The following is a 26,209-nucleotide window of genomic DNA, read 5'->3' as shown; positions in this document are numbered from 1 at the left end:
AGTTTAGAAATATAGCTGACCACAATCTAATCCATAAATGCAACTACCAAAGGAACGAAGTTGCTACTTTGATAAAGTGAATAATGAGAGGACAGTTTCAAATATTTACATAGTCCAGCAGGACGCTCACGTTGTTTTTACTAATTAGATATATTAGAACAAGTGTCCTGATTGGCCACTTAAAGGGCAATTGAATGAATAGCTGATCCCAGACCAGAGGAAAAAAATATGCTATCTACCAATGGCCTTACTGGGTCAACTGACAACACTGGAATATGAACAGTAAACTAAAATATTATATTCACATTAAATTTATTGAGGTTGAAAACTGTACTATGTTTTTGTTAAGAGAATATCCTTACTGTTAGGAAATATTCACTGAAGTATCTAGGCGTAAGGGTCCATGATACAGTTCAGAAAAATTATTTTATGTATCTCATCAAACTGGAAGAAACAATATTGTCATTTTGGTATATTTCCTTTCAATCTTTATTCTAAAGTTTTAAGAGAATTGGGATTATATTACATAAAGTATGTAGCTTGGGTTCTTTTCTTTTCTTTAACCTAGTATAAACATTTTCCTATGTCATAGGTAAAAAAAAATTCATAAAACCTTCAATGTCAACATAATATTCCATTGTATGGGTATGCCATAATTTACTTAGTCATTTCCCTAAAACTGGCCCTTTGATTATTTCCAATTTCATTTATTACACATAACATTGAGTTAAAAGTTTAAGATCTTTGTGCTTAAATTTTTTTTTAAGTATTTCTGGTTTATATCTTTATGATAAATTCACAAAAATAGAATTCCTGGGCGAAAGGGTATAAACATTTAAGACTCAAGATAAAAAGGCCAAACTGCTTTTCCGCAAGTTAGGCTTATATCTTTGTCTTTAAGTAGAAAGAAGGTACCTGAATGGGATCTTCAAAACTTCAGGCTGAAATCTCATGTAGGGTTTAAAGGAAGAGAAGTTACTGCCTCGGTCTGAAGACTGCCGTCTTCGGATCAAACTTAGCTGCTGGGACAAGTTCTATAAGCTATTTTTTGTCTTCAAAAGAGGAAAAACCACAATATTCCAGACTGTGTCAACACACACAGACTGGGTAAAAGATGCAGGGCCCAGCCTCAGATGGTCACCAACATGCTAAGCTGTGGGTGTCTATAATCCAAAAGACCTTCCTATCTTCCTGACAGAAATGGGATCCTAAAAACCTAAGGAAGGCAAAAGTAAACGTGAGAAAAGTGACAGGAATCTAACAGCAAAATTCATATTCAAAAAGGCAAACTGAAGACAAGTTGTTATTTCCCCCTCTGTTCTCTTAGCGGCCCCACAGTGTAGAGCAAGCAGGGGCTCCCCCCGTCAGGAGCCGTGGAGTCAGTCCGACGCATCCTGAACAAACAACCAGCCTGGGTCAACACAGCCAAAGCTCTCCGAACTCCATCCCCTCATTTGTTCAACGACAAAGTGGAACAGAGTCCCTCACCGTCACTCTCGGGTTTCTTATCCTACAACATTCTCCTATAAATGTGCCAGAGGAAGAAAGGGGCAAAGTGGTTATTCTCTCTGAGTGTATTATGTCAAATGCCGAGCACCTTATGTTTCATGACACAACGTGATCAAACAGCGCTTGGTATACAAAAGAGCTTCCAGAAACTGCATTTCCCATTCCTTCAGACAACCGGGCCCAGGGAAGGAGAGGCAGGAGGATCCGAAAGCAAGGAGAGAAGAAGGCTCACCATGGCCATTGCAGTAGTAGATCCATTTCTCCCGGTTCTGCGTCGGGGTCACGGATTTCTTCAGCCCTGCCTTTTCCACGATGGCGCTGGGATCCTGCCGCGGCCCCTTTTTCAGAGTCCTCGAGCTTTTCCGGATACTGCACACCACTATCACCACAAGCACCAGCAGCAGGAAAAGCACGATCATCCAGGGTAAATGCTCATTGATGTCAAAATGCTTGTGCAGGTTCTGTCTGGGATGGCCCCTCTTGGGGCCTTTGATGGGCGTGCTGGACTTCTCGCCCCCAGTGGCTTCCATGGATGGCAGCAGCTTCAGGATGTGTCTGTGGTGGGGGCCTTGCTGGTGGTTGACTACCTGGAGGTTTGGGAGAGTCTTGTTCACGCCTTCCTCCCCCCTCGCTGAGCTTGTGTTGTCAGGGACTGTCCCTTCCTGGATGTCACTCGGTACCTTTGGTCTAACAGAGGCAGAAGAGTTGGATTCTGTTGAGTTCATGCCTAGAAAAAAGAGTAAGGAGGGGGGAAGAGCTTTTCTATATTTGGGGATCTATATATTCCCTCCTCTTCCTGGTCATCTCCAAACCAGGCCAGATAAAGAAGAGATGACCTTTGGAGCCTGAGAATGAATTATAGTGCATATTTTCATAAAGACCCTAACAGCACCTTTATATGGAAGGTAAAAACTAACTGAACAGGTAAACTCACTTCCTCATGCCAGAACCAAGGGCATGCTTGGGGATCCAACATCTGAGCTTCATAGCAGCTTCTCCTGTGTTTCACATACTGAGCGGACACGTATGTTCACAGCTTTAAGTCAACTCTTAATTGTACTGACTATTCAGAGAACTAGTTCAAATTTAATTCCTTGGACCTTTAATTCCTCTATTCCTCCTCTCCCACCTTTTGACTATTTCATGATGCAATGGGAAAACTCAGACTACGACTGAGATAAAGAAAAGAGTTCAGGGGCCGGCCCCGCGGCTGAGTGGTTAAGTTCGCGTGCTCCGCTTCAGCGGCCCAGGGTTTCACCGGTTCGGATCTTGGGCGCAGACCTAGCACCACTCATCACGGCACGCTGAGGTGGCATCCCACATAGCAAAACTAGAAGGACCTGCAACCAGAATATACAGCTATGTACTAGGGGGCTTTGGGGAGAAAAAGGAAGAAAAAAAAAAAAGATTGGCAACAGATGTTAGCTCAGGTGCCAATCTTAAAAACAACGAAAAGAGTTCAAACTCAAATCCATGTTTAACCAGTAGAAGGTTTGGTGAAACAAGTCAGTGAATAAAATAGCGCAAGACTGACTTAGTATCTGCTATTACTAGATAAACAAAATTTGGGCTGGCAGCTTAGTGGACTTCTTTCAGAGAAGCTTCCACAAGCAGTCTTCATTAACAAGCATGAGAGCCAGGGATTCTGAGTTCCAAGAGACAGGACCTGGCCTGTATCAGGCCGAGAAGGCCTGGACAGGTCATCTGAGCCTGTTTCTTCATTTCAAAATGGCGGTTCTGAGAAGGCCCTCCTTACTGGGTTACCATGAAGGTCAAGCGAAATCACACACAATTAGGCTAGAAAGCACAACTCAAGTCAGCTATCATCTCAACAAAATTAAATTAAATAGGAAGGGATTTGAAAATAAAGGCTAAATTTTATATTCTGTCTGAAGTTTAAAATGAATTCTGAGGGAAACTGGGGTACTTGATGAAAGGCATAAAGTTAAAATCATTAGAAAAAACAAACATTATTTTCCAGATGTGAACGCTAGTTATCGTCAACGTGATACAAATTTGCTCATTTCCTGAGATTCTTTCTGTCCCCTTTTTTGCCCCACCTTAGATCCAATATTCATCCCTCCCTTGCAGATGGCATGTTATTTTCTCCCTTTCTCCCTCCTTCTGTCCTTCCGGCTGTGTCCACCCAGGATGGACTCCATGTTGGAAAACTTAATCTGGAAGGGACCTTAAACATCTAAATCACTCATTTATTTGACATGTCTGAAACCAGGGCCTGAAGAAATTCCGTGACTTACATAAGGCCACACGCTGTCCTTGTTTATTTCGGTTCTTATTTTCTAGCTTGATGTGATCCAGTTTGTAGATATTTGATCCCCTCAATTTCTATTCTAAGTCTATATGTTTCTAACAGGTCCAAAGAAGCTACATTTAATTAGCCACAAAACGCAAGCCCCTTCTTTAAGGGGTGACTTTGGGATATACAAAATAAAGAAAACATCTTTGGTACAAGCCCAGTCTTGGTGACTTCCCTGGGCTCAAAGCTGTCCTCAAATAAATAACTCATGAAGTAAAGTTACTCAAGTTACCTTTGGGAACATAAGTGGAGGAGGGGACTCCATAGGATTCCGTGTACTCAGGGCGTGAAAAGATGGCTATGCCAGGGGAAGGTGGGGTTGTGCTGGAGAAGGATGGGAGTGCGCCACAGACGTTGTCTGCCTCCTTGGTCCCCGGCTTGATGACCACCAGGTTCTGACTCAGACAGTCTGTGTATGCTTTGCATTTCATCACACTAGAAGGCACATCGGAGAAGGTACCCCGAGCACACTGCTTACACCGCACGTCCTCGGTCTCCGTCCCTTTCTTCCGCACACCCCAACCCACAGGACACACTGTATGGGGGACGCAGGTACCATTAGACTGGAACATGCCAGGTGGGCAAGTGCATTCTCGGTCAGTCAAGGCAGCACAAGGTAATTTCTCAACCATTGGCCATGGGCATGGCTGACTACAGTCATGGCATTTCTCTATGCCATTCTCATGCCTGGTAAAGGTCCCCACGGGGCAACTGCTGCAGACGCGCAGGCTTGTATTGGTACAGTGCTCAGACACATAGGTTCCTGCTGGACACTTGTCACAGGTTAGCACCTGGCCGGTGGCACGGTCAACGTGGTGGTATTTGCCAATGAGATTTGGGGCCTTCTGTTCTGGCTGAGCTGTGGTGGTGCTAAGGAATCCAAGCTGAAAGAAATAAAAGGGGAGGGGAAGGAACAAAATGAGAAGGTGTGATATAGGAACAGAAGAGAAGAAAAGGATGGAATGGAACAATCCCAACACCGCCATCATCATTCCTATTAAAGACCTGAGCAGTGCTGTATCCTCTTAACACCGCTCCTGCAACACAATACAAAGAGAGAGGCAAAGACTCCGCTTCCATCCTAGGGCCTGATCTACTGGCTGGGAAGCTTTGGTTTTGTTGCCTGACCTTTGATTCAGCTTCCTTTTTCTCCATCTGTAAAATAAAGCTGACAAGTCTTCTCAAAAAAATCAATTGAGAATATGAACGTGAAAGCCCTTTGTAGCTCATATTAACAATGCTATCTAGAAGTCAAAATCTTAACGCAAGAGGAAAATGACTTGCTGAATAGTTGTCTTCCTTTCCATGACTCAAACGTCAAGTTGGCATTTCTTGACACCACGACAAAGCCACTGAGAAGCAAGATGGCATATGTTCAGGCTGCTACTTTCACAGCACCAAATTACCCAGTTGGAGTTAACCAATAGACATGGCACAATTTTTCCAAAGGTTTTGTCTATGCAAAGCCAAACATGTTTTGTTTGTTTCTGTTTATTTTTGCAAAACAGAGGCAGGCGTGGGTCGGCCCAGTGGCACAGCGGTTAAGTTCACACCTTCCGCTTCGGCGGCCCAGGGTTCGCTGGTTCTGATCCTGGGTGCAGACATGGCACCGCTCAGCAAGTCATGCTGTGGCAGGCGTCCCACATATAAAGTAGAGGAAGATGGGCACAGATGTTATCTCAAGGTCAGTCTTCCTCAGTAAAAAGAAGAAGACTGGCAGCAGATGTTAGCTCAGGGCTAATCTTCCTCAAAACAAAAACAAAAACAGGGGTGGGCCCTTGGCATTCTTAACATGCTTTAAACAACAGTTGACGTTTTTAGGACATCCTGCTTGTTCAGCCTCTGAAGGCCATGGTCACTGGATCATGGAGCTGATGCCGTTTAGAAGCTCAAGCACAAAGCTGTGCCCAGCAAGGACTCAATACACATATAAATTTAATGCATAGAACAGAAGCTTCACCCAGCTAGACAGGATTTTATAGTAGCTTCCAGAATGAAAATTTGGGAGAAAGGAAATTATACTTATGGTACTAAATTTGGAGGTCCTTGGCGGGGGTGGGAGGCGCATTTAAGAATGAACATTAAAAGGAAGCTTTTCTGCAAAAATAGAGATTGACAGGTTCCAACAAGAAAGTTTCCACTGTCCTCGACAAAATGGAGAAAGGTTATGTGTCAAGAAAATAATGGCTTCCTCAAACTACCAGCTACTGACCAGGGCAAAATTCCTTCCAACTTTGCTGCTATACCAGTAACTGAGAGAAGAAAGCAAGAATACTTCATAGGTGATCAGAGTTCCTATCTTCTTAGCACTTTGAAATGTAACCCAAGATTCAATTCTTCTCCATCCCATAATCTAACTATTTGAACCAAAAGTATCTCGAGACCCCCTTACCCTATCCCAGAGCTGCCTCCAATTAAATGACAATATTGGAAACAAATCTTCAGCTTATGAGAATATCTTTTCTTTACTCTGAGACCAAAAATGATGGCGGTTGATTTTCTTGGTTAAGAAGCTCAACTTCATCTTGGATTCTGAAGGAAAGGAATCTCCTGGTTGATAACGGTAAATTCTGTAATATCTTCCCTTTTTACTTCTGGCTTTCTTTCCTTTTCTTGGTCCTTCTATTTGCAAAACCAGTCCCAGCCACCCTCTTCTGAGCATGGCAGACACATTACATTGAGGGAAGAAAGTCCATCACCATCTTGTGGAACCCAAGTGGCATTTGGCAAATACATGAGGACAAATCTCGTCCCAACCCCCTCAAAGCTAAGGACTTGACCCAAGAGGGTGCAAAAGTGGCTCTCCTCTGTACTTCTCTGAGTTCCTGCGTATCTAGCTTCGAAGTGCAAAAGGAGTTTTAGATAGCTGCAGTGTTCTGGAAGTTTGAAAGATGCATAAATAACCAAAATGGCAGGTTATTACACATGCAAATTAAATGAAAGCAAAGAATGGAACGGATGATCTGGCCAGAGAGCAATGCTTGGGGACAAACATCTCTCTGATGCACTGTGGATTTGAGTCTGGCCCTCTACCTGTGCAGCAAGGCTGAGTGGTCAGCCAGAAACACACCCAGGGGATGGCTCTGTGGAACCAGCACAGGGGCGTCACGAATTCACGGTGTGTGCGTCTGCACCTGGGGTTGCAGCTAAGCTTCCTACAGCTTCATCTATCTCCCCAAGTACATGCTTCTAGATCTAAGGCCAGGGATGCCTCTAGGTTCTCATCAGTCCCTGATGACTGAATTACCACAGGGCCCCCTGGCAGTACCACCTCCAAACCTCATTATACCTGCACACTTCCCCACTCCTTAAGTGGATTTTTCAGTTCTTTGTTCATTTACAATAACTGATCACGTTTCTAATTAAAGCAAAGCTCAGGGCCCTTTAAACTGCATCATTGTAGGTAACCCACTTTAGACAATGTGGCTCTAAAAATGGACCTTTAAATTACCTCATGCTAGAGGAGGCAATTCCAGCTCCTGCAAATAGAGCTGACAAACAATGCTGCCTCAGCAGCTTCACCTGGGCTGAACACTAGATGTGGGACTTATGCAAAAACCAGACACTATTAATTCCCTGGACAAATATTTATCGAAGACCTACCACGTGTGTACCGTGCCACGTCTGGCACTGGGCCAGAGGCTGAGGATAGAACCTTGAGAGTTTACAGGGCAGCCCTATGGAGTTTACCTTCTTTTTTTTTTTTTTTTTGAGGAAGAATAGCTGAGCTAACATCCACCGCCAATACTCCTCTTTTTGCTGAGGAAGACTGGCTCTGAGCTAACATCCATGCCCATCTTCTTCTACTTTATATGTGGGACGCCTACCACAGGATGGCTTTTGCCAAATGTGCCATGTCCACACCTGGGATCCGAACCGGCGAACCGTGGGCCGCCGAAGCGCAACGTGTGAACTTAACCGCTTAACCACCAGGCCAGGCCGGCCCCTGGAGTTTACCTTCTAAAGCAGGACACACAGAAACAACCGATTACATCAGTAATTGCTCAATTAGAATTGAGATTCCTTCCGAGAAGGAGAAATACAGAGCCCCGGGAGAGGGGGTTTAACAGGCGCTTCCTAGCTTAGGAATGGTAGAGAAATGTTCTGGAGTAGTTCTGAAGGATAGAGAAGCAGAACTTAACTCTGGGCAGGGGAAGTGGAGGGCATTAGGCAGAGGGAGTCCCAGAGCAAAAGTCTGAAGTAGAAGGAAGCTCAGCACAGGAACTAAAAAATTTACGTAGCTTTACCTCAAGATGCAACACAGTGGCCATTGTCAAATTTGGAGAGGCTCCACATTTTGATCCTAATCCAGAATGCAATGAGAAGTCATTATATGTTTATATCGGAAGGTGGGGGGAAAGAGGCATATACTCTACATTTGTGAACTCAAAACTTATCTGGCTGCAGAGTGGAAGGTGAAAGTGGCGTGGGGCGAGAGCTGAGGAGAAAACTCACTCAGAAGGTGAAAGCTAAGGTGGAAGTTGGGTGACTTGGACTAGGGTGGTGGCCATGGAAAGAGGAGAAGGCAACAGATTTGAGAGGTCAGATCAGCTGGATTTGGTGAACGATGACCTATAAGAGAAGAAAGAGGAAGAAATCAAGAGTTTTCAAATAGCACTCAAGAGAGCACAGGATGGAACGGTTCTCAGGGCTGCCCCTGAGGCCCGGGAGGGGGCACCTGCGGGCCCACGGGCAGGGATGGGAAGTAGGGCGCCAAGCTCCCCATTTCTGCCTCAAACACAGCAGCTCTGATTTACCAATGTGCTAAGGGGGTTTCCAGATAAGAATTCATTTTAAGGAGGGTCTACTCCTACAGCAAATTTGAAAATCACTGTGCTATAAGGACCCCAAAGAGCTCTGCCAATAACAAAGTTACCAGCCAATCCCATCTGAGCTACATAGCTGGAGGACCTGCCCCCTGGGCTCCTCAGCCTACTGAAACCCTGCTGAGAGAAGCGATGGCACTGTCCCTTTTTCTTAACAGAGACACAGGTGGCACCTGAGAAAAGTTATTTTCCTTTTAGTCAACTGAAAACTTGCCTGGTGGTGGCCCTCTGGGTTCTAAGAAAATCAGAATGATGTAAAAAATCATTCCCAAAGACGATTCTGGGGGTGAAGCGATGGGTAATGGGGAGGAAGAGGGTCAAGTTCAAAAGCAATATTTAAGAATGTTCCGTACAAACTGTAAAACCGAGCTGAGTTGATACCTAAAAGCTAATGTTAGGGAAAACACCTGAATCTGGAGACACAATCATTAAAAAGTGGGCGAGCGGGAGCCAGAAACCCTGAGGTTCTACCTGATCCCGATCCTTAATGCTCTCATTTGTACAGAGGCGGAGAAACTAAATCAGAGGTTCACCAAAGCCTTGGGCCTCAAACGCAGCATCAGAATTACCAGCTTTTTAAAAAGGTCACATCCCCAGTCCCATCACCTGAGATCATGCGGATGTGCAATGGGGCCAGGAATTCGTTTTGTCTGTTTTTAAGCTTTCCAAGTGGTTCTGATGCCCAGCTAAGTTCTGGACCCCCTGACCTAAGACAGGACCCCTCTAACTCTAATCCTCTGATTCTGAGGAACACTCTGGAGACAGCCCAGTTCCACTCAGAGCCCCTCCCTCCACCTCTTACCCAACCTGGCACCTTTACAGTTTTCATATTGTTCTTTTTTAATAATTATTTTTATAACAAAGATAAACATTTTTGTAATAATGCTAATAATTATGAAATAGAGTAAAATGTTGAAGTCTCTGCTCAAATCCACCCATCCCTGGAGAAACCCACTGTCTATTTTGGTGTGCATGATTCCAGACCATTCTGAGCATTTACACATAATACATACACACACACTTTAAGCTGGCTGGCTCAGTTACTGTAGGTTTGCTTCACGTGTCTCAAGGGGACAGGCCACACATACTATTCTGTGACTTGCTTTCATTCAGCTTCTAATACTACATCACGGAAATCTTTCCATGTCGGAAATACAGACATTTCATTCTTTATAACGGTCCAGTTCTCTTCGACAGTACGGATACGCCTTAATGTAGAGGTTCCTCCTTCTAAGGACATGTAGATTGCCTCCTAGTCCATATGTCGGCGTACGTGTGCATTTTTCTCTATTCCGCATTCCCCTCCTTCCCTTCCCACTCCACGCCCCAGTTTCTCTTCTTTCCTTCTAATCCCAAATGACAGCCACAGCCACGCTGCTCAGTCTTGAGAACCGCTTTCTTCAAGGACAAGTCTCCACACAAGCCATGACTTGGAGCCTCTCGCTCCTCCTCCTCCCCATTAATATGAATCTACCAGATCTGTATTTTCAGCCTGCAGAAGGATCAGATTTGAAGTAGAAAGAGTACCCGGGCGAAGACTTAGAGAACAGAAGACTTGTGTTCCTGTCCAGGCTCTGCCTTAAGACCAGTAGGACGTTGTTTTACTCGCTTGTAAAATTAGCGGGTTGGACTAGGTTGTATTCAACTGTAACCTTCAAGGTGTCTGTGACTGTCTGTCAAATTTCACCTTTTCCATGGAGCCTTTACAACGAGTCCTAGACACCCAGATTCCAAGTAGATGAGCAAACTCTTCAACACATTTCCTGTTTCTCTTCATTGTTTTGGTATCTAATTACATATTGTCTTATAATGTTTGTTGATGACCTCCTAAGTGTATATATTTATCTTCCCATAATGATCATAAGCAGCTCAAGGCCAGGGACAACCACGTAGATTGCATTTCCTCCCTTGCTCAACCACCTCAATAATAAAGATCACGGAAATCATCAACAGAGCATCCTCTGAACCAGGGGTGAGCAAACTAAATCCTGCATGCCACTCGTTCTTCTAAGTTTTACTGGAACCCAGACATTCGTTTAGGCATTGCCTATGGCTGCTTTCATACAACGGCAGAGCTGGATAGTTGCAAAAGAGACCATATAGCCCGCAAACTTAAAATATTTACTGTCTGCCCATTTACAGAAAAAAAGGCTACCAATACCCGCACTGAGCAGTGAAAAGAAATGTCCAAAAATGCAGGGACCAGGAGCTCCCTTGCAGGGATCCTCAGACCTCCTCAGAGAGTCTAGCAATGAGGACTGAGTTCTTGGCTTCCTTTCTTGACATTCACTCCCACTCACACACCAAATCTGATCCTTCCATCCCTTGCTTAGAACTCCCAATGGCTTCCCTCATGACTTACGGACGAAATGCAAAATCTTTACCAGAGATGGAACTCCCTCGGAAACGCCATCCCTGGCCCTCTCCCCAAATTAAAACAGGTTTCCCTTTCTTCCCTTTTTTCCCATAGGACTACCACAATTTTGTAGTTGCACATGGATCTGTTTAGTGTGTCTTCCCCTCTGGACCCCACACTCCATGAGGACAAGAACAGAGTCTGTTTTCCCTCCTAATGCTCTCCGAGCCCTCAAGGACGCACGTGATTCAGGGTATACCTCATGCGTTTGTTGACTAAATGAATGAATGGATCTGCAGACCATAAATAATTAGAAGCAGCACATGAAAGTGTGGTGGCAGAGGAGCTTGCTGGAGGAAAGCACAGGTGTTAAGCCAAGCGTGAGAGAATCGCCAGGATAATTCAAGAGAGAAAGCAGTCTGGCAGCCTTCAGCCTATGGGGAAAGAGGTCCTTTCCCCTCCAAAGACCCTGACGACATCACTTGTACTTCTGGAACCATAACTGGCTTACAAGAATGATGCTCAGCATGTTGCTTAAGATGACAAGCAAATATAACCATGAATTTAAAACATCTCCTCTCACTTTATGAAAAAGATTTATATACTAACGGTGCTTAGAATTATAAGCAGTATAATGAGATTATTCTTCAGAAGTTATCTATGTTCCATCCTAGTTTAAACTTTGGTAATTTGGAAAATTTTATTTCGCCAGGACACTTATTTCACCAACAATAATGGACAAATGAGGCAAATATTAGTGTCCCATCCCCAACAGGATATGAGAACACTATACATACTTACTGAGTGATTAAAAGGTAACGCTCAGGACAAAGATTTCGAAGGAGGGAAGAGGCAGGTCTAAAAGGACGAGTGATGGGGCCGGCCTGGTGGCGCAGCGGTTAAGTTCGCACGTTCCACTTCGGGAGCCCAGGGTTCGCCAGTTCAGATCCCAGGTGCGGACCTACATACCGCTTGTCAAACCATGCTGTGGCAGGCGTCCCACAAATAAAGTAGAGGAAGATGGCCACGGATGTTGGCTCAGAGCCAGTCTTCCTCAGCAAACAAGAGGAGGATTGGTGGTAGATGTTAGCTCAGAGCTAATCTTCCTCAAAAAAATAAATAAAATAAAAGGACAAGCTATAAAGGCTTCCAGGACCCCCCACACTCACCTTGGTGACCCACATCACATCTGCCCTGTTGTCACTTCTACTCCAGGGAAGAGATGGACCCAACTGAAGACCAGAAGCATCCAGATGTGTTAATACATGTTAGAACGTTGATGCCTATTTACCTCAACAATTCTTATCCCATGACCTCACCCTTCGAACAAATGGGGAAAAAACTCCTTGCAGTTTACAAGAACAACATATTTATGTCATTCTTGTTCCCTAGCAAATTCCAATAATTTTTAATGGAAATGAGCAAACTCAAGGCAGTGGTAAACTTTTGTCTATTCATAATGGACAAACAGGAACACAGCTTGTGAATTTACTTTAGAAATTACTTGGTTTTTTGGTGAGGGAGATTGGCCCCGAGATAACATCCACTGCCAATCTTCCTCTTCTTGGTTGAGGAAGACTGTCACTGGGCTAATATCTATGCCAATCTTCCTCTATTTTATGTGGGACACTGCCATAGCATGGCTTGATAAGCGATGCTAGGTATGCGCCTGGATCCAAACCTGTGAATCCCGGGCCTCTGAAGTAGAGCACGCAAACTTAACCACTACGCCACCAGGCCAGCTCCCCCTAGAAATTTTTTAATGCTGCATAAAACTAATAGTTTCAGAGGGATCTCAGCTACTGCAGATACTATAATAAAGATAAGGAGAGCAAGTTATTCCTGAGAAGGTGACTATGCAATATCTATTAAGATGATCAAAAGGCAAAAGCCAGGTAGAACTAGACGCCCTAGAATGTCTGGCCACTGTGAGCCTCACATATTCATAACAGCAAGACACTGACTGCTGAGAGTTCTCTAGCTTTGAAGGGAGAAAAAGAACGCGCAACGCGGAAAGCTCCAAGGATAAGGCTTCCACAAAGCACAGACAGTACTGCTCCCAGTTACATAAATTTGGTCAGCTCCCGCATTTCCTTCTCCCCTCTCCGATTTAAAAAAGTCTTCTGTTGCTGGGTCAAAAGCAGGGACTGCTGTCAAAGCAAGTGAATATGGAGACAGCCAAGGCTAGAATGTGCTGACTGTAGGACTAGAAGGAGGCAAGCTCAGGGGACACTGGGAAAAGGAAAAAAACAGACAAGGCCTAACCCAGATGCGGTCTTCCCTGCAACCTGCAGTGCAGAGAGAGGCCTCTGCGCACCCGGCACTCAATCCCTGGACCACAGAACTTCATCTCCTTCCATGCGCTTCGACGACTATTTCTATAGGCTACGACCCCCACCTACAGGGAGAAGCCACGTTATAAACAAGACAGTGGCAAAGGTTCAGGGAGATACTCTTCTGTGCTCAAAGAATTTATAGAATCCTTATATAAACCAAGGCAGGCTAACACGCACCAGCCAGCGCAGCAACTCCAGCACGAAAGTATAAACAAAACCCATTTTAGCTTCCAGGGTGCTGAGCAGGCCCAGCTCTCTCAGGTCCCAGCTGGGGGATTTTAGAAAGAGGCTCAGCCCACGTCTCCATGTCCTCATTAGTGTAATCGAAATAATTGTAATAGCTACTCTCCTAAGATTGTTTTCACAATTAATTTTTAACACAGATAAAGCAGGTAGAACACGTGTGACACAAGTAAGTGCTCCACAAATGTCAGTTATTTTAATGATCACTCCTTCTACTTATCATTCTACTCTATTTTAGCTTCATTCCCTCAGGATTAGACAATCTTTTAAAATACCCCAATGAAAATGCAAATATCCAATTCCTGCAATACTGTGATTTATAAGCAATATACATTGGGTCAATTCAGAGGACCGAAATATATTGTTCAGATATATCTGGTCTTCATCCACAGTTCCTGGCTCACAGCAACCAAAACCCTGGAGTTGCCCGAGCATAAGAGCAAAGGGAGCATCTTTTGTTATAATATTTAGATTCTTGTCCTCAGTTCCTGGAAATGCTTCAGGGCCACAAAGATGTCTTAAGGTGACTTTTGGACCCCACCCAAGGGCTGTGGCTGGTTGCCGGGAGAACCAGCGGATGATCAGAGGACTGGAGTCCACTCCCTGATTTCCAGGCAGGAGAGGGGAGGAGAGGGGGGATCCGAGGGGCAATTTGAGGGTGGATCAACTGCCAATGGCCAACGACTTGGTCAATCATGACTACATAATGAAGCCTCCTTAAAAACCCAGAAGGAGAGCTTCCATACTGGGGAACCAGACCGCTTCCCCGCTTTCCTGCGCCACTGCGCCAGACTCCAGGACAGGAACTCCTTTGCTCCGGCCCTCGCCCTACGTTTCTCTTCATCTGGCCGTTGATTCGTATCTTTTCACATTCTTTGTAATAAATTGGTAATCTAGTGAGTAAGTAGATTTTCTTGAGTTCTGTGAGCCGTTCTACCAAATTAATCAAACTCGAGAAGGGTGGTCTTGTAGGACTGAGCCTTTTACCTGTGGAAGCTGATTCTCTGTCTGGGTAGACAGCGTTAGAAGGAACTGAATTCTCAGACACCCTGCTGGCAACCAAGATCTGCTCGTTGGTGTGGGGACGCCTCCACACACATGTTGGAATAGGGTCCAGGAACCCTTTGCAGTATCCAAGACTCCAGATTTTAAAAAGCTGTAATCCTAAAAGATACCCGATGAGACTTGGAGCATTCTACAAAACAAAGATATAGCCTGCACAACAATGAGTTAAAGGACACACAAGGACCAACTGGCATTTCACACAGATTTAAAATATAAACTTAGTACATAGCAAGTGAGAAAACATAAGAGGAGAAAGGATTTACTATTAATAAGTACACTTCAGACAAATGGGGCAGAATTTAAGTAAGCATTTTCCAGAGTGAATTTCCCTGATCTAGTCCTATAAGATGTTAAAGTGATTCTAGGGTCGGGCCCACCCAATGGCGCAGTGGTTAAGTTCGCACGTTCCGCTTCTCGGCGGCCCGGGGTTCGCTGGTTCCGATCCTGGGTGCAGACATGGCACCGCTTGGCATGCCATGCTGTGGTAGGCATGCCACATATAAAGTAGAGGAAGATGGGCACGGATGTTAGCTCAGGGCCAGTCTTCCTCAGCAAAAAGAGGAGGACTGGCAGTAGTTAGCTGAGGACTAATCTTCCTCAAAAGAAAATAAACAAACAAATAAAAATAAAATGATTCTAGGGTCTAAAACATAGGTGAACAAACTCTAGCCGGCTGCCTGCTTTTTTTATAGCCCACAAGCTAAGAATGGTTTTTACATTTTAAGTAGTTGGAAAAAAAAATCAAAAGAAGAATATGTTTGTGACACATGAAAATTATTTGAAATTCACATTGCAGTGCCCATAAATCAAGTTTTATTGGAATGCGGCCACGCCCTTTCCTTCAGGTATTGCCCACAGCTGCTTTCAAAGCACAAAGGCAGAGCTGAGTAGTTCCCACAGAGACCACGAGGCAGAAAAAGCTGAAAATACTTACTATGCAGCTCTTTACTGATAAAGTTTACCAATCCCTGGTCTGAAAGTTTAGGAAATGCTCCTGATTGCAGCCCTCTCTTGGAGAGACACAATATTAGCCTGTTGGCGTTCCAGGAGACCCTGCAGGAAGGCTGCAGAAAATGGTCACTTAGCACCCAGCTCTTCCCAAACTTATTTGGCCATACAATCCCTTACTTATGCAATGGGTATGAACATCCTGCAGATCACACTGAGGTAGTTCTCACCACCAATATGATGCTGAAGTCCAGAAAAGTCAACAAACGCAACATTAAAAAGATCAAATATACAATTAAAAGTAATCAAATAGTTTATTTAGTCCATCTGCAAAGAGATCAATTTCTGACCATTAAAATCGACAAAAAAGATATTCTCAGATATATAAAAAAATGGGCTTAAGAATATTAACTTAAATTTGTGTTATTAAATATAATATTAAATGTAGAATGTAGAAATGTCATACACAGTAATAAAAGGTTATAACGAGAATATATAAAGAATTAATGCAAATGAGGTTTACACAAAGTCCAGTCCATAGCAGAGACAGAGGACAACATGAGTAATTAGAAAGGTAATCATCATCTGGATAAATTTATGATGTTCCTAGCAACTAGGGCAATGCAAATTTGCACAACCAAGGACCCTTACATGTCTATATTAAAGCAGCATAAATAAATTAAGATGCTAAAGTCCAGTGTTGGCAGGCTTGTGGGGTAGAAGGCACATTTATAGGTTGCTGGTGGGGCTCTAAATTAATTCAGTCTTTCTAAAGACAATCTGGCAATATGCAGCAAGAGCCATAAAACTGTTCATTCATTTCCTGTAACCGAGCAATTCCACTTTGGGGAATACACCTCAAATATACCTCACTTTTGGGAACAACCCAAAAGGACAAAGAGCAATTGGTTTGTACAGAGACAATTCCATGAGCACTGCTGGCAGTGAGAACAACAACCACCACCCAAGCATCCAACAACAGAAGGATGGCCCAACACACTGCCAACCAGAGCAGAGGGGGCCATGAAAAATGGCAGGCATGAAAGCTTGAATTGCCAGGAATCCCGGGCACCTCAAACCTACACATCCAAACTTCGGGTTCCCCAATCCCGCTCCGTCCCCCTGCACACAGCCTTTCCCTTCAAGGTAATCAGACCGCTGTGGACTATTCAACTTAGGAACCAGGGAGTCAGCCCTCATGACCGCTTTCCTTCAATTCCACTTGCCCCTTCATATCTCACCATCAGTAAACTCTTTGCAAAATCTCTCAAATCTATCCACTAATCCCCATTCTTCCCAGCCACCACCGAGAATCTTTACCTCTCCCCTGAGCTTCAGAAAGACTGCAGCTGGCCTCCTGCTTCTGTGCTTCCCTTTTCTAATCCATTCTCCATAGAGCTGCCAGAACGAGCTTTAAAAAAATCTAATTCAGAGTCAGCCCTGATGGCCTAGTGGTTATTAAAGTTTGGCACACTCTGCTTCGGTGGCCCAGGTTCCATTCCCGGGCACAGAACCACACCGCTTGTCTGTCAGTAGCCATGCTGTGGCAGCAGGTCACATAGAAGAACTGGAAGGACTTACAACTAGAATATACAACTATGTGCTGGGGCTTTGGGCAGAAAAAAAGGTGGGGGTGGTGAGACTGGCAACAGATGTTAGCTCAGAGCAAGTCTTTCCCAGGAAAAAAAACCAAAATCTAATTCAACCCTGCTTGCCTCTGAACTCCAAATGATATGCTGACACGTTCACACCTTAAAAGGTCTCATATGATTTGGGCCCTGCCTACCTCTTCAACCTCAATCCACACTCCCTTTGCCCAACCACACCAACCTGAGCCCCCACCATGATGGCCTTCTTTCTGCTCTCTGAACACGTAGCCTCTTTCCTACCTCTGGACCATTCCCCATGCTGTTCCCTCATACTGGCATACTCTTCCTTCTGTTCCTTAAGGAGGTCAGTCCTTAAAGAGGACTTAGTCACCCCTTCTGTTTTACCTGATAATCTATGAACTCCAAGAGGAAGGGGCCATGAATAACCTTTTACTATCATATACCCAGAGACTAGTAACATCTAACATTTAATAGATGCACCATATTCATTAAATGAGTGAAAAATATCTGTAAGATAATAGAAAATAGCTACACAAGAAAAGCAAAACACAACTAAGTACATACACATTAGTTTTTAACTATACATAAATGTTTGCATACTGTCAAAGAATAAAAATGAATTGGGAAGACACATAAAGAGAATTCCATACCTACTAGGTTCTTCTAGTCTGCCAACTTGCTTAAGTTTAAAATGTTCTTCGTTAATAACTAAATACCCTTGAGTTGTAGCTCAGAGTACTGAGATGTAGCGTAAACTCCAATTGCTCTCTAACTTGTCCAGAATGAATGAACAGTTTAGAACAAGATCCTTCCGGAATTCATTCAACAATCATTTACTGCTTATCTACTATGTGTCATGCCATTGAGCCAGAATACAAAGATGAATAGCACACTGTCCGGCGTCTTTAAGAAGCTGAAATGAAATAACAACCTTGGCCCCTGAGCATTCCAAATAAGGAGAGACGCAGACCCAAACTTTGTCCAATTTGGCATTTTCCCTGGGCCAGGTACACAAGATTTAAATACAAGGAGCCATGAACTTCTAGAAGTAAAGGAAGAGCAAGGAGTGAATAACCCAGTTAAATTATTCTTGGAATCTGCCAACATTTGCCTTTGAATCTTTTTCCCCCTTCCGACCCCTCCCTCCTCTCCTAATCCTGATTAAGCTGACCTGGCCATGCCAAGGATGAAATCAGATAATGGTCTCATCTCAAAGGTTCTTTGGGAGACCAGAATTCCACCCTCTTTCCCAGAACCAGTGATTAAATTTCCTCTCACACTTTGCCTTTCTTTCTCAGTATCTACAATCTAGGAAGGGATGTTTAAAAGCTTGTTTACATGTCTGCTACAGAGAGCGCAATAAACCACAAGAGAACATCATCAATGGGACTATGCACATCACGGAATTAAAGTTTCAGAGACCTGAAATGAATAGTTAACAAAGGAAATACTAATAACAGGTGCTGCAAACCCATGCACTCATCCTATACAAATAATCAGACTAGCAGCGAAGAAAACCCTAAACAGTCCCCGGGTTCTCAGGCTAAGTTAAGTTGAAACTACATTGCTAAGCAGAACCCATGTTACACTGTTACTCACTAAGCAAATATTTTTCAAAATGACCCAAGTAGCAGGAAAGCAAAGCATCCATCCCCTATTTATAACATTTCAACTTGCAAGAGGATCTTTCCATCTTAACCATGGCACCTTGCCCGTCAGAGTCACACCATAGGAAAACGCTTGCCAATGACTCCACGCCCTCCCCTTTTAATACACACACACACACACACACACACACACACACACAGGTTGCTCTTACTATATAATCAGCCATTTTGGCTAAACTTCCAAATGCCATCATGGAGCAGAAGTGTTCATCGGATGGAAAGAGAACATTTAATTCTTGGGTAAAATCATTCCTTTAACAGAAAACAAAATTCCAGTAAATTCAGGTTACTCGTCTCCTACCCACAAGCGGGCACTAAGAGCGGTGTGTGCGAAGCCACTCTGACCCAGATTTGAATCTTCTTTCTAGCAGTTGTCAATTGCTTGACCGTAACCTCTCTTAAGCCTCATCCCCTTATCTGTAAAATGGGACTAATGCTACTTACTAGCTCATGGATTTGTAAGATTTACCGGGATCATTTGTAGAAGGTACTCAACACAATGTCAATGGTAAGTACTGAACATAAGAGGAGTTGGTAATATCAAATCAATGATTAATATTAACAGCCATTAATATTCCTCCCTTCTGGGCTCTCAGCACCAAAGCCATCTTAAATTCCCCTCTGCTCTCATTTGATTGTACGACTCATGGATTCATTCCTCTCCTCTCTCCTAAAGCCATTAAACTCATGTTCCTTCACCCAAAACAGATTTGCAAATGGCTCCAAGCAACAGAGCCACCAAGTAGTTCCAGGCTAGAAGAGCACATGGAAAACTATACAAAGAGCAGATAATGAGCCTTGCTATGACTTCCCTTACTAAGCCTCCTTTCCTTTTTTTCTTTTTGTTCTGTTTTTTACTTTAGAACAAAGCCTTTGACATAATTTTCATATATTCTAAAGACAGGATGGGGCCACAGCTCAGTGCCCTGACTACCCACCCACATCCTGGCCATGCCCACTGTCTGAGGTCCTTCTGAGCACAACTTTCCCACCACTGCAAACATCTGTCATCTCCTTGGCCAGGACGCTGATGTGAAAAAAATCGAGATAGCCAGAATGCAGGGAGAATGAACCGTTCCCAGCAGCCTTTAGCACCCCTCAAGAAGAGTGAGACCACTGCTGCTCTGAATCAACAGCCTGCATCAGTGAGCCCCACCTCTCGACAGCCCCAGTTCAGCACACGCTCAATGACATCTGCCAGCTTCCTCCCGGGGTATAACCTCTGCCCAGCTCCCCTCCTCCTGGACTCAGGCTGGAAACGGGAGGTGGTAGGAAAGCCAGGTGGCAGCATGCAAGCCAACTTAGGATTCCTATTTACTTTTGGTATTTGACAAATACAAACACTGGGCAAGGCCAGTATTTACTGTATTTACTCATGATCTTGCCCCTATTCCTAAAGAATCAAAGCACAGCAGCTGCCACTCCAGAAGCAACAAAGCCCAGTGTCCTGCTAATGCTAAAGGGGGGTTCAATTTGGGGGGCCAAGTTGACTCTTACTATGGCTTCAGTTTTCATTCTGTCAAAGAGACATCTCTGAGCCTGATGGTGCAGACTGAGTCTGCTCCAAATGGTCATCAGGCACATGCCCAAAGGTGATGATACTCTGGGCTCCTCTTGTCACAGAACAGAAGCACCTGAGTTTGCCAAGAAGTTGCCAGTGGCCTGGCATCACCGGAATTTGCCAGGCCTACTGGGGGAAGAGGGCCAGCAGAGTATTAGTGCTTACTGGAAAATAGGCATTGGAGTTTACGCAATGAAAAGTCACTCAATTCATACAGGCCCTTGAATAGTCTGATGATGCATCTGACCATTTCCCGACACCAAAAAAATTAATGAAGTTTGCTTATGCCAATTACATTTCATGTACTTTATAAAGGGCCAGGTGAGTACAAAACCAATTTTCAACTTGCCTATGGAATCTCCAAAGAGGTTTTACCTCTCATCTGGACAGATGGAATCAAGTGTAAAGTGATGTCTCTGCATTCTGATCCACAATGCAGAAAGTCCACAGACCACCAGCCAGGGCCAGCCCAGCAGCTCATGCCTACTTGCCCCTATCCAATAAGGGCACACCTGGAGAAAGGGGCCTTCTGCAAACTGTCCTGGAAAATAGGGCATTAACTGTGCCTACACATCCAGCTTGATAGACTCCGTCCAAATTTAGCCACGCTAAAATATGTAATTTAGCCAGTTGGTGGATTTATGCCTTTTTAGTCTCAGGTTTTTTCTTAACCTAAGGTAGTAGACATTCCATTTCAAGGAATTTATTTCTTGCTGATTGGGTTTGCTTGTGTATGTTATTTACACTGGAGGTTTGTTTGTTTGTTTTGGACTGGACCTGAGGCAGCTTCAGCCAGCCACACGCCTCTAGAAACAGTTTAGATGAGAAAGCTCGATCCCATTCTATACATTTTGACAAGGATGGAAGACTCACGGGGAATGTTGGAAACCCCGCATTCCAGTACAGATCCCCATTCTCCATTCTTCTGATTATGAGTCACCTTCCTTACCAAGACTAATCTATGTTATTCTGAGACTTGGAAGATTTTCCTTCCTCTTTCAGACTAACAGCCAAAGTTACTTCAAGCAGTTTAAAGATTTCAACATCAATCACATTTTGTGTATTACTTCGAGTATATCACATTCAGCCACTGATTCCATATAAGACAGTGAAACCCAACCAGCACTGCTGGGAGCCATGTACATTTTATACACCATGTAAACTGTACCTGTGGGGCTTCACTCAGATCCTAATTCATCCCTGGGGTCCCACTGCCTAGGACAATGCCTATCTCAGAGAAAGTGCTCAATGTAGGTTTATTAACATACAATAAATTGCTTCCCAAATCTAGGCTGTTTTTTTCCTTCCAACTTTCACACTCCAGTGTTGTGGAGTTAAGACATATAGAGAGCAGGGGCCAGCCGCATGGCCGAGTGGTTAAGTTCGCGCGCTCCACTTCGGCGGCCCAAAGTTTCGCCAGTTCGGATCCTGGGCAAGGACATGGCACTGCTCATCAGGCCACGCTGAGGTGGCATCCCACATAGCACAGCCAGAAGCACTCACGACTAGAATATACAGCTATATACCAGAGGGCTTTGGGTAAATGAAGAAAAAGCAAAAAGATTGGCGACAGATGTTAGCTCAGGTGCCAATCTTTAAAAGAAAAAGCTATACAGAGAGGAGAAAAATCCTTTGGATGTACTATCAGCTCTAATTCAAAGTTCTACTTGAACTTACCACCAAGTCCATCAGAAGTTCAGCCTCCACCAGAGCACGCCACACCTACCTAGTCAAATAGCCAAAGTCAAGCGCCAAATTCTAGACAACAACTTCAAGAAGCTAAGGTCAGAAGGTGGCACCAAGCTAGGTATCCAGTCTCAATAACAGTGACAAATACTAATACTTGGTACTTTCCAGGCCAGCACACAGAAGACCAGGCCCTTGCAGCAAATGTCCCTCTATCTGGAATTCATGATATATGCAGAATAGCAGTTTCGAAAACTTGAGACACCATTTCCTCATCAATTACGGCTCCCTTCTCTTGGGCTGGCCCCACTGCCCACATTCTATCCGTCCAGTCAAAGCAAGCTCCCTGAGGGCAAGAGACATCCCTGAGTGTGTCGCATCATGGTGGGCAAGCCCTTCTAGGGCATTCCTTCACACTGGCACAAACCTAAATCTCCTTTATCTTCTCTACAGACTTTTGGGCTGGAACACAGAAAATTTTGTCTTTCAGTTTATGGTTTACTTTCCAGTATCATGCAGACACCTCAATTCATCAGAAACAGAAGTGCAAGCAGCAAGAACACTTCCTACCAGAGGCACTCTCGTAATTCTCATTACGTTCCGCGACAGACCAAACCACCCATTTCAACTTTGCCCCAGTGAGCCTTCTCTGCTGTTACATTTCATCATCCAGCAGTTTGGAGTTGTGACACAGGCAGTGTGGCCCAGGCGTGAGGCAGAGCGTGAGCTGAGAGTCAGACAGTCCTGGGCTCCAGCCTCAGTGCCCTCACTTGGGAGCTGTGTGGCCCAGGACAAACCAATGATGCTTTTGCAGCCTCCATTTTCTCATCTGTAAAATGGAAATAATACCACCCCCTTCAGAGACAGTGGGAGTTAAATGAGATACTATATACAAAGCACCTAGCACAGTAATTTTTATATACATATAAATCATACTATATGTTATACATATCATTATTATATATAAGTATACACATATGGGGGGGTTGGTTTTTTTGTTGAGGAAGATTTGCCCTGAGCTAACATCTGTACCAATCTTCCTCTATTTTTTAGTATGTGGGCCACCAGCACAGCATGGCCGCTAACAGAGCGGTGTAGGTCCATACCTGGGAACCAAACCTGGGCCACCAAAGCAGAGCACGCTGAACTTAACGACTAGGCCCCCAGGGCTGGCCTTGTATTAGCTTTTTTTTTAAATCTTATAGTAAGTTCTCTTTCATACAGCTAGCCTGTCACGACAAGAAAAAGCATCAAAAATGATGACAATAACAAATATTGCCACACAATAGGGGAGATATTTGCAAGAAGAGGGGTAAATGTAAGCCATAATAAACAGGACGTTGTATTGGGTTCATTATTGTCTAATCTAATCACAATGTATACTTAGGTCACTAACGGCCCCCAGGAGTGTTCTGAGCACCCTGCCATGTTTACTTGGGCTCTGGGACCTGGTGCCTGTTATTTTCACATGGTCAAGAATCCCAATGGGATAAATAATCCTGAGAAATATGTCACGAGCCCATGGTCTGATACATTAACAACACCTGTCCTGAGGACTGGAGCTTGCAAGAGCGACGATGGGAAAAATAAAAGATGGCACCTCCCCACCCTGCTTGGGGGTTACAACATAGCCCCCGGTGACCCATGTACACCCTTCTCAGTCACCCTTCAGGATAAGGGGTCGACCCCCGGCCATTCCATGAACTGAAGTGGAGCCTTTCTATTGTAGTTAACAGGAGAATAAGGACTCCTATTTCAGCTAACACCTTGAGGCTGCATCTAAGCTCCACTATAAATTTCACTTTTTAAAAAAATTAGCCAAACTTCAATTCTCAGGTTTTCAGTTGCAAATCCAGTGCAAAATTTTTAGGTAAATCCAGGTTAATGACTTAAGAAAAGGAGCCAGTCTCTTACACTTTGAGTACACCGAGACCTTACTTTAAGAACCTATTTCATGCTGAAAGGTAAAATAAATGAAATACACTGATTTCAGATTTAATCTAGGACTGGACTGGATGTGAGCGTTGGAGGGACCCGACAGACATGTGGCGGGCTAGAAGAGTAGATCCAAGGCAGAGAAGGAAGAAACTCAAGGACACATCTACGTCCACTGATGCCAAGATCAGTGTTCCCATGGGCTTAGACGGGTTTCTCTCCACACCAAGACTATATCAATCCAGGTGCCGGCTTGAAGAGACTACCTCCCCCCACCCGCAACGGCTCACCATCCTCGCAGCTTGTTTCAAGGCTACAAATCTTGACTTTCCCGTTACTCTAAATGGGCAGAAAAGAGTCTCCGAAGGAGACTAGGACTTGCCTCATTATAAATGCTAAGGGCACCAAACTTTCCCGTAGTCTCTCTCTTCCCTTAAAACACACACTCACAGGGAACCAGTGTCTGTAGGATGAATGCCCAGGCCATAGCAACTGCAGTGCCCTGGGATCTAGGCAGATCTTGGCCAGGCAGGCATGAAGCCCTTTTCGGGAAGGAGACAGCAAGCCTGCCTTTCCCTTACACAGCCCTGCCATGAAAATAGGCTCTTGTTTTTTGTTTTTGTTTGGTTTTTAGCTAAGAATCTCCACCCTCCTTGCAGAGACAAAAAGATAGGCATGGGAAGCTTATGGTGGCACAAGGGTTTGATCTTAAATTAATTTTCTCCCACCTAACTCGCCCCCTCTCCCCTAACATTTGGAAAGAAGGAGAAGGGCTCTGGGGAAGTTGGGATAAGTTTTGAGTCAAGGGTGACGTCAGGCTTCAACCAGGTAAGTGATGGGATTCCGGAGAGGGCACGCCCTAGAGCTGAATGTGGCCCGGGTACTGAAGAAGGAACCTGCCCCACCCTGTAGGGTCTTCAGCCTGGACCCAGGTAAACGAGGGACAGAAAGACTGGAGAAAATTCATCTTCCTTTATGCAGCGCTCTCTCCCCCTCCCCCAACTTAAGTGTCAGCGCGCTGGCTGACTGGGAGCTGCCGCTTTGGAGGCGCCTGAGTGGGTCTCAAGGTTCTTTCTGGCGTGCAGAAACTGGGACCCACCCGAGCCAAGGAAGAGAGATGGGGGAGGGGGCGGCTTGCGCCAGGTTGGGGACCGCAAGGCGCGGATGCGCCCGGCATCTCCACCGCCCGGCGCGCACCGGTCCCACTCTCTCCCACTGCGGTAGCATCCCGACATGACACTGCGGCTGCAACAAAGCGGCGGCGGCGGGGAGCCCTCGGCGCCCCACGCCGCAGCCCCAGCCCCACACCACGCGGAGGGAACAGCTGCCGGGGGCTGGGGGGCTGTGGGGAGGGGGTGGGGGGGGGCACGAGGGCGGCCGAGTAGGGGGAAAGCCCTGAAATGCGCAGGCAAACCGGCGGCCACCCCTAGCGCCTCCTCCAGAGCAGCCAGGCTTCAAGGAAAACAATTCACCCACATTCCCGAGTCCCGGCTGAGCTCTGCGGCTCCCGCAAATAACCCGGTCGCAGCCCTCCCGCGTGCTGTCTTGTCTTGCAGGGCCCCCCAACCCGGCCGGCCCGACCCCACGCCTCCCGCGGCCCCAGCCCGGAGACCCGCCCCGCTCCTGGAGAGCGGCGCCTCCGGCTCCCGCGCGGCCGCCGCCCCCGGTCCCCCCGAGCGCTCACCAGGAGAAGGGAGCCGGCGATCATCGTGGCTCCGGCGATGCGGCTGCAGGAGGCGAGGGCGGTGCTGCTACTCGCGGAGGTCCCCATGGCTGAGCCCCGGACTCGCAGGCGCGCCCGGGGCGTGTGGCCCCCCGGCAGCTGGAATCGGCGGCTGCTTTTGCCCAGCGCCGCATCCACCGCCGCCTCCCCGGTCGGGAGCCCATCTACCTCCAGCACCCCATGTGCACTGCGGCAGCCGGGCAGCTGGGCAGAGGAGGGAGGCGGCGAGAGAGGCTCCGGGGCGCTCAGCACCTGCCCAGCGGCGCGGCCGCCCGGGCGGGGAGAGGCAGCGGCGGCTGCAGCCCGCGCCTCCCCGTGCTCTCCTCCGACAGCGGCTGCGGAGAACCAGGGAGGCGGGCTGGGCGCGAGAGAGCGAAGAAGCAACTTCCCATAGCGAAGCTTCCAGCCACTGCCAACCACCCTCCTC

General features: G+C 45.6%; 1 protein-coding gene across 1 annotated transcript in view; it reads right to left on the bottom strand.

Annotated features, from left to right (window-relative positions):
- The window catches only part of TNFRSF21 (TNF receptor superfamily member 21), a 65,585-nt gene extending 39,714 nt beyond the window's left edge, over nucleotides 1-25,871 (bottom strand). Inside the window, exons 1-3 of the mRNA XM_046640660.1 lie at nucleotides 25,744-25,871; nucleotides 4,059-4,710; nucleotides 1,742-2,236 (exon numbers count right to left, since the gene is read on the bottom strand). Of these exons, the coding sequence (XP_046496616.1) occupies nucleotides 1,742-2,236; nucleotides 4,059-4,710; nucleotides 25,744-25,830 (1,234 nt within the window). The 5' untranslated portion in view covers nucleotides 25,831-25,871. The remainder of the gene's footprint in view (nucleotides 1-1,741; nucleotides 2,237-4,058; nucleotides 4,711-25,743) is intronic.
- Nucleotides 25,872-26,209: the final 338 nt, after the last annotated feature.

This window comes from Equus quagga, chromosome 15 (assembly GCF_021613505.1).
Source record: "Equus quagga isolate Etosha38 chromosome 15, UCLA_HA_Equagga_1.0, whole genome shotgun sequence".
In the NCBI taxonomy this organism is placed as follows: domain Eukaryota; kingdom Metazoa; phylum Chordata; class Mammalia; order Perissodactyla; family Equidae; genus Equus; species Equus quagga.
This window is presented reverse-complemented; position numbering and strand designations above follow the sequence as displayed.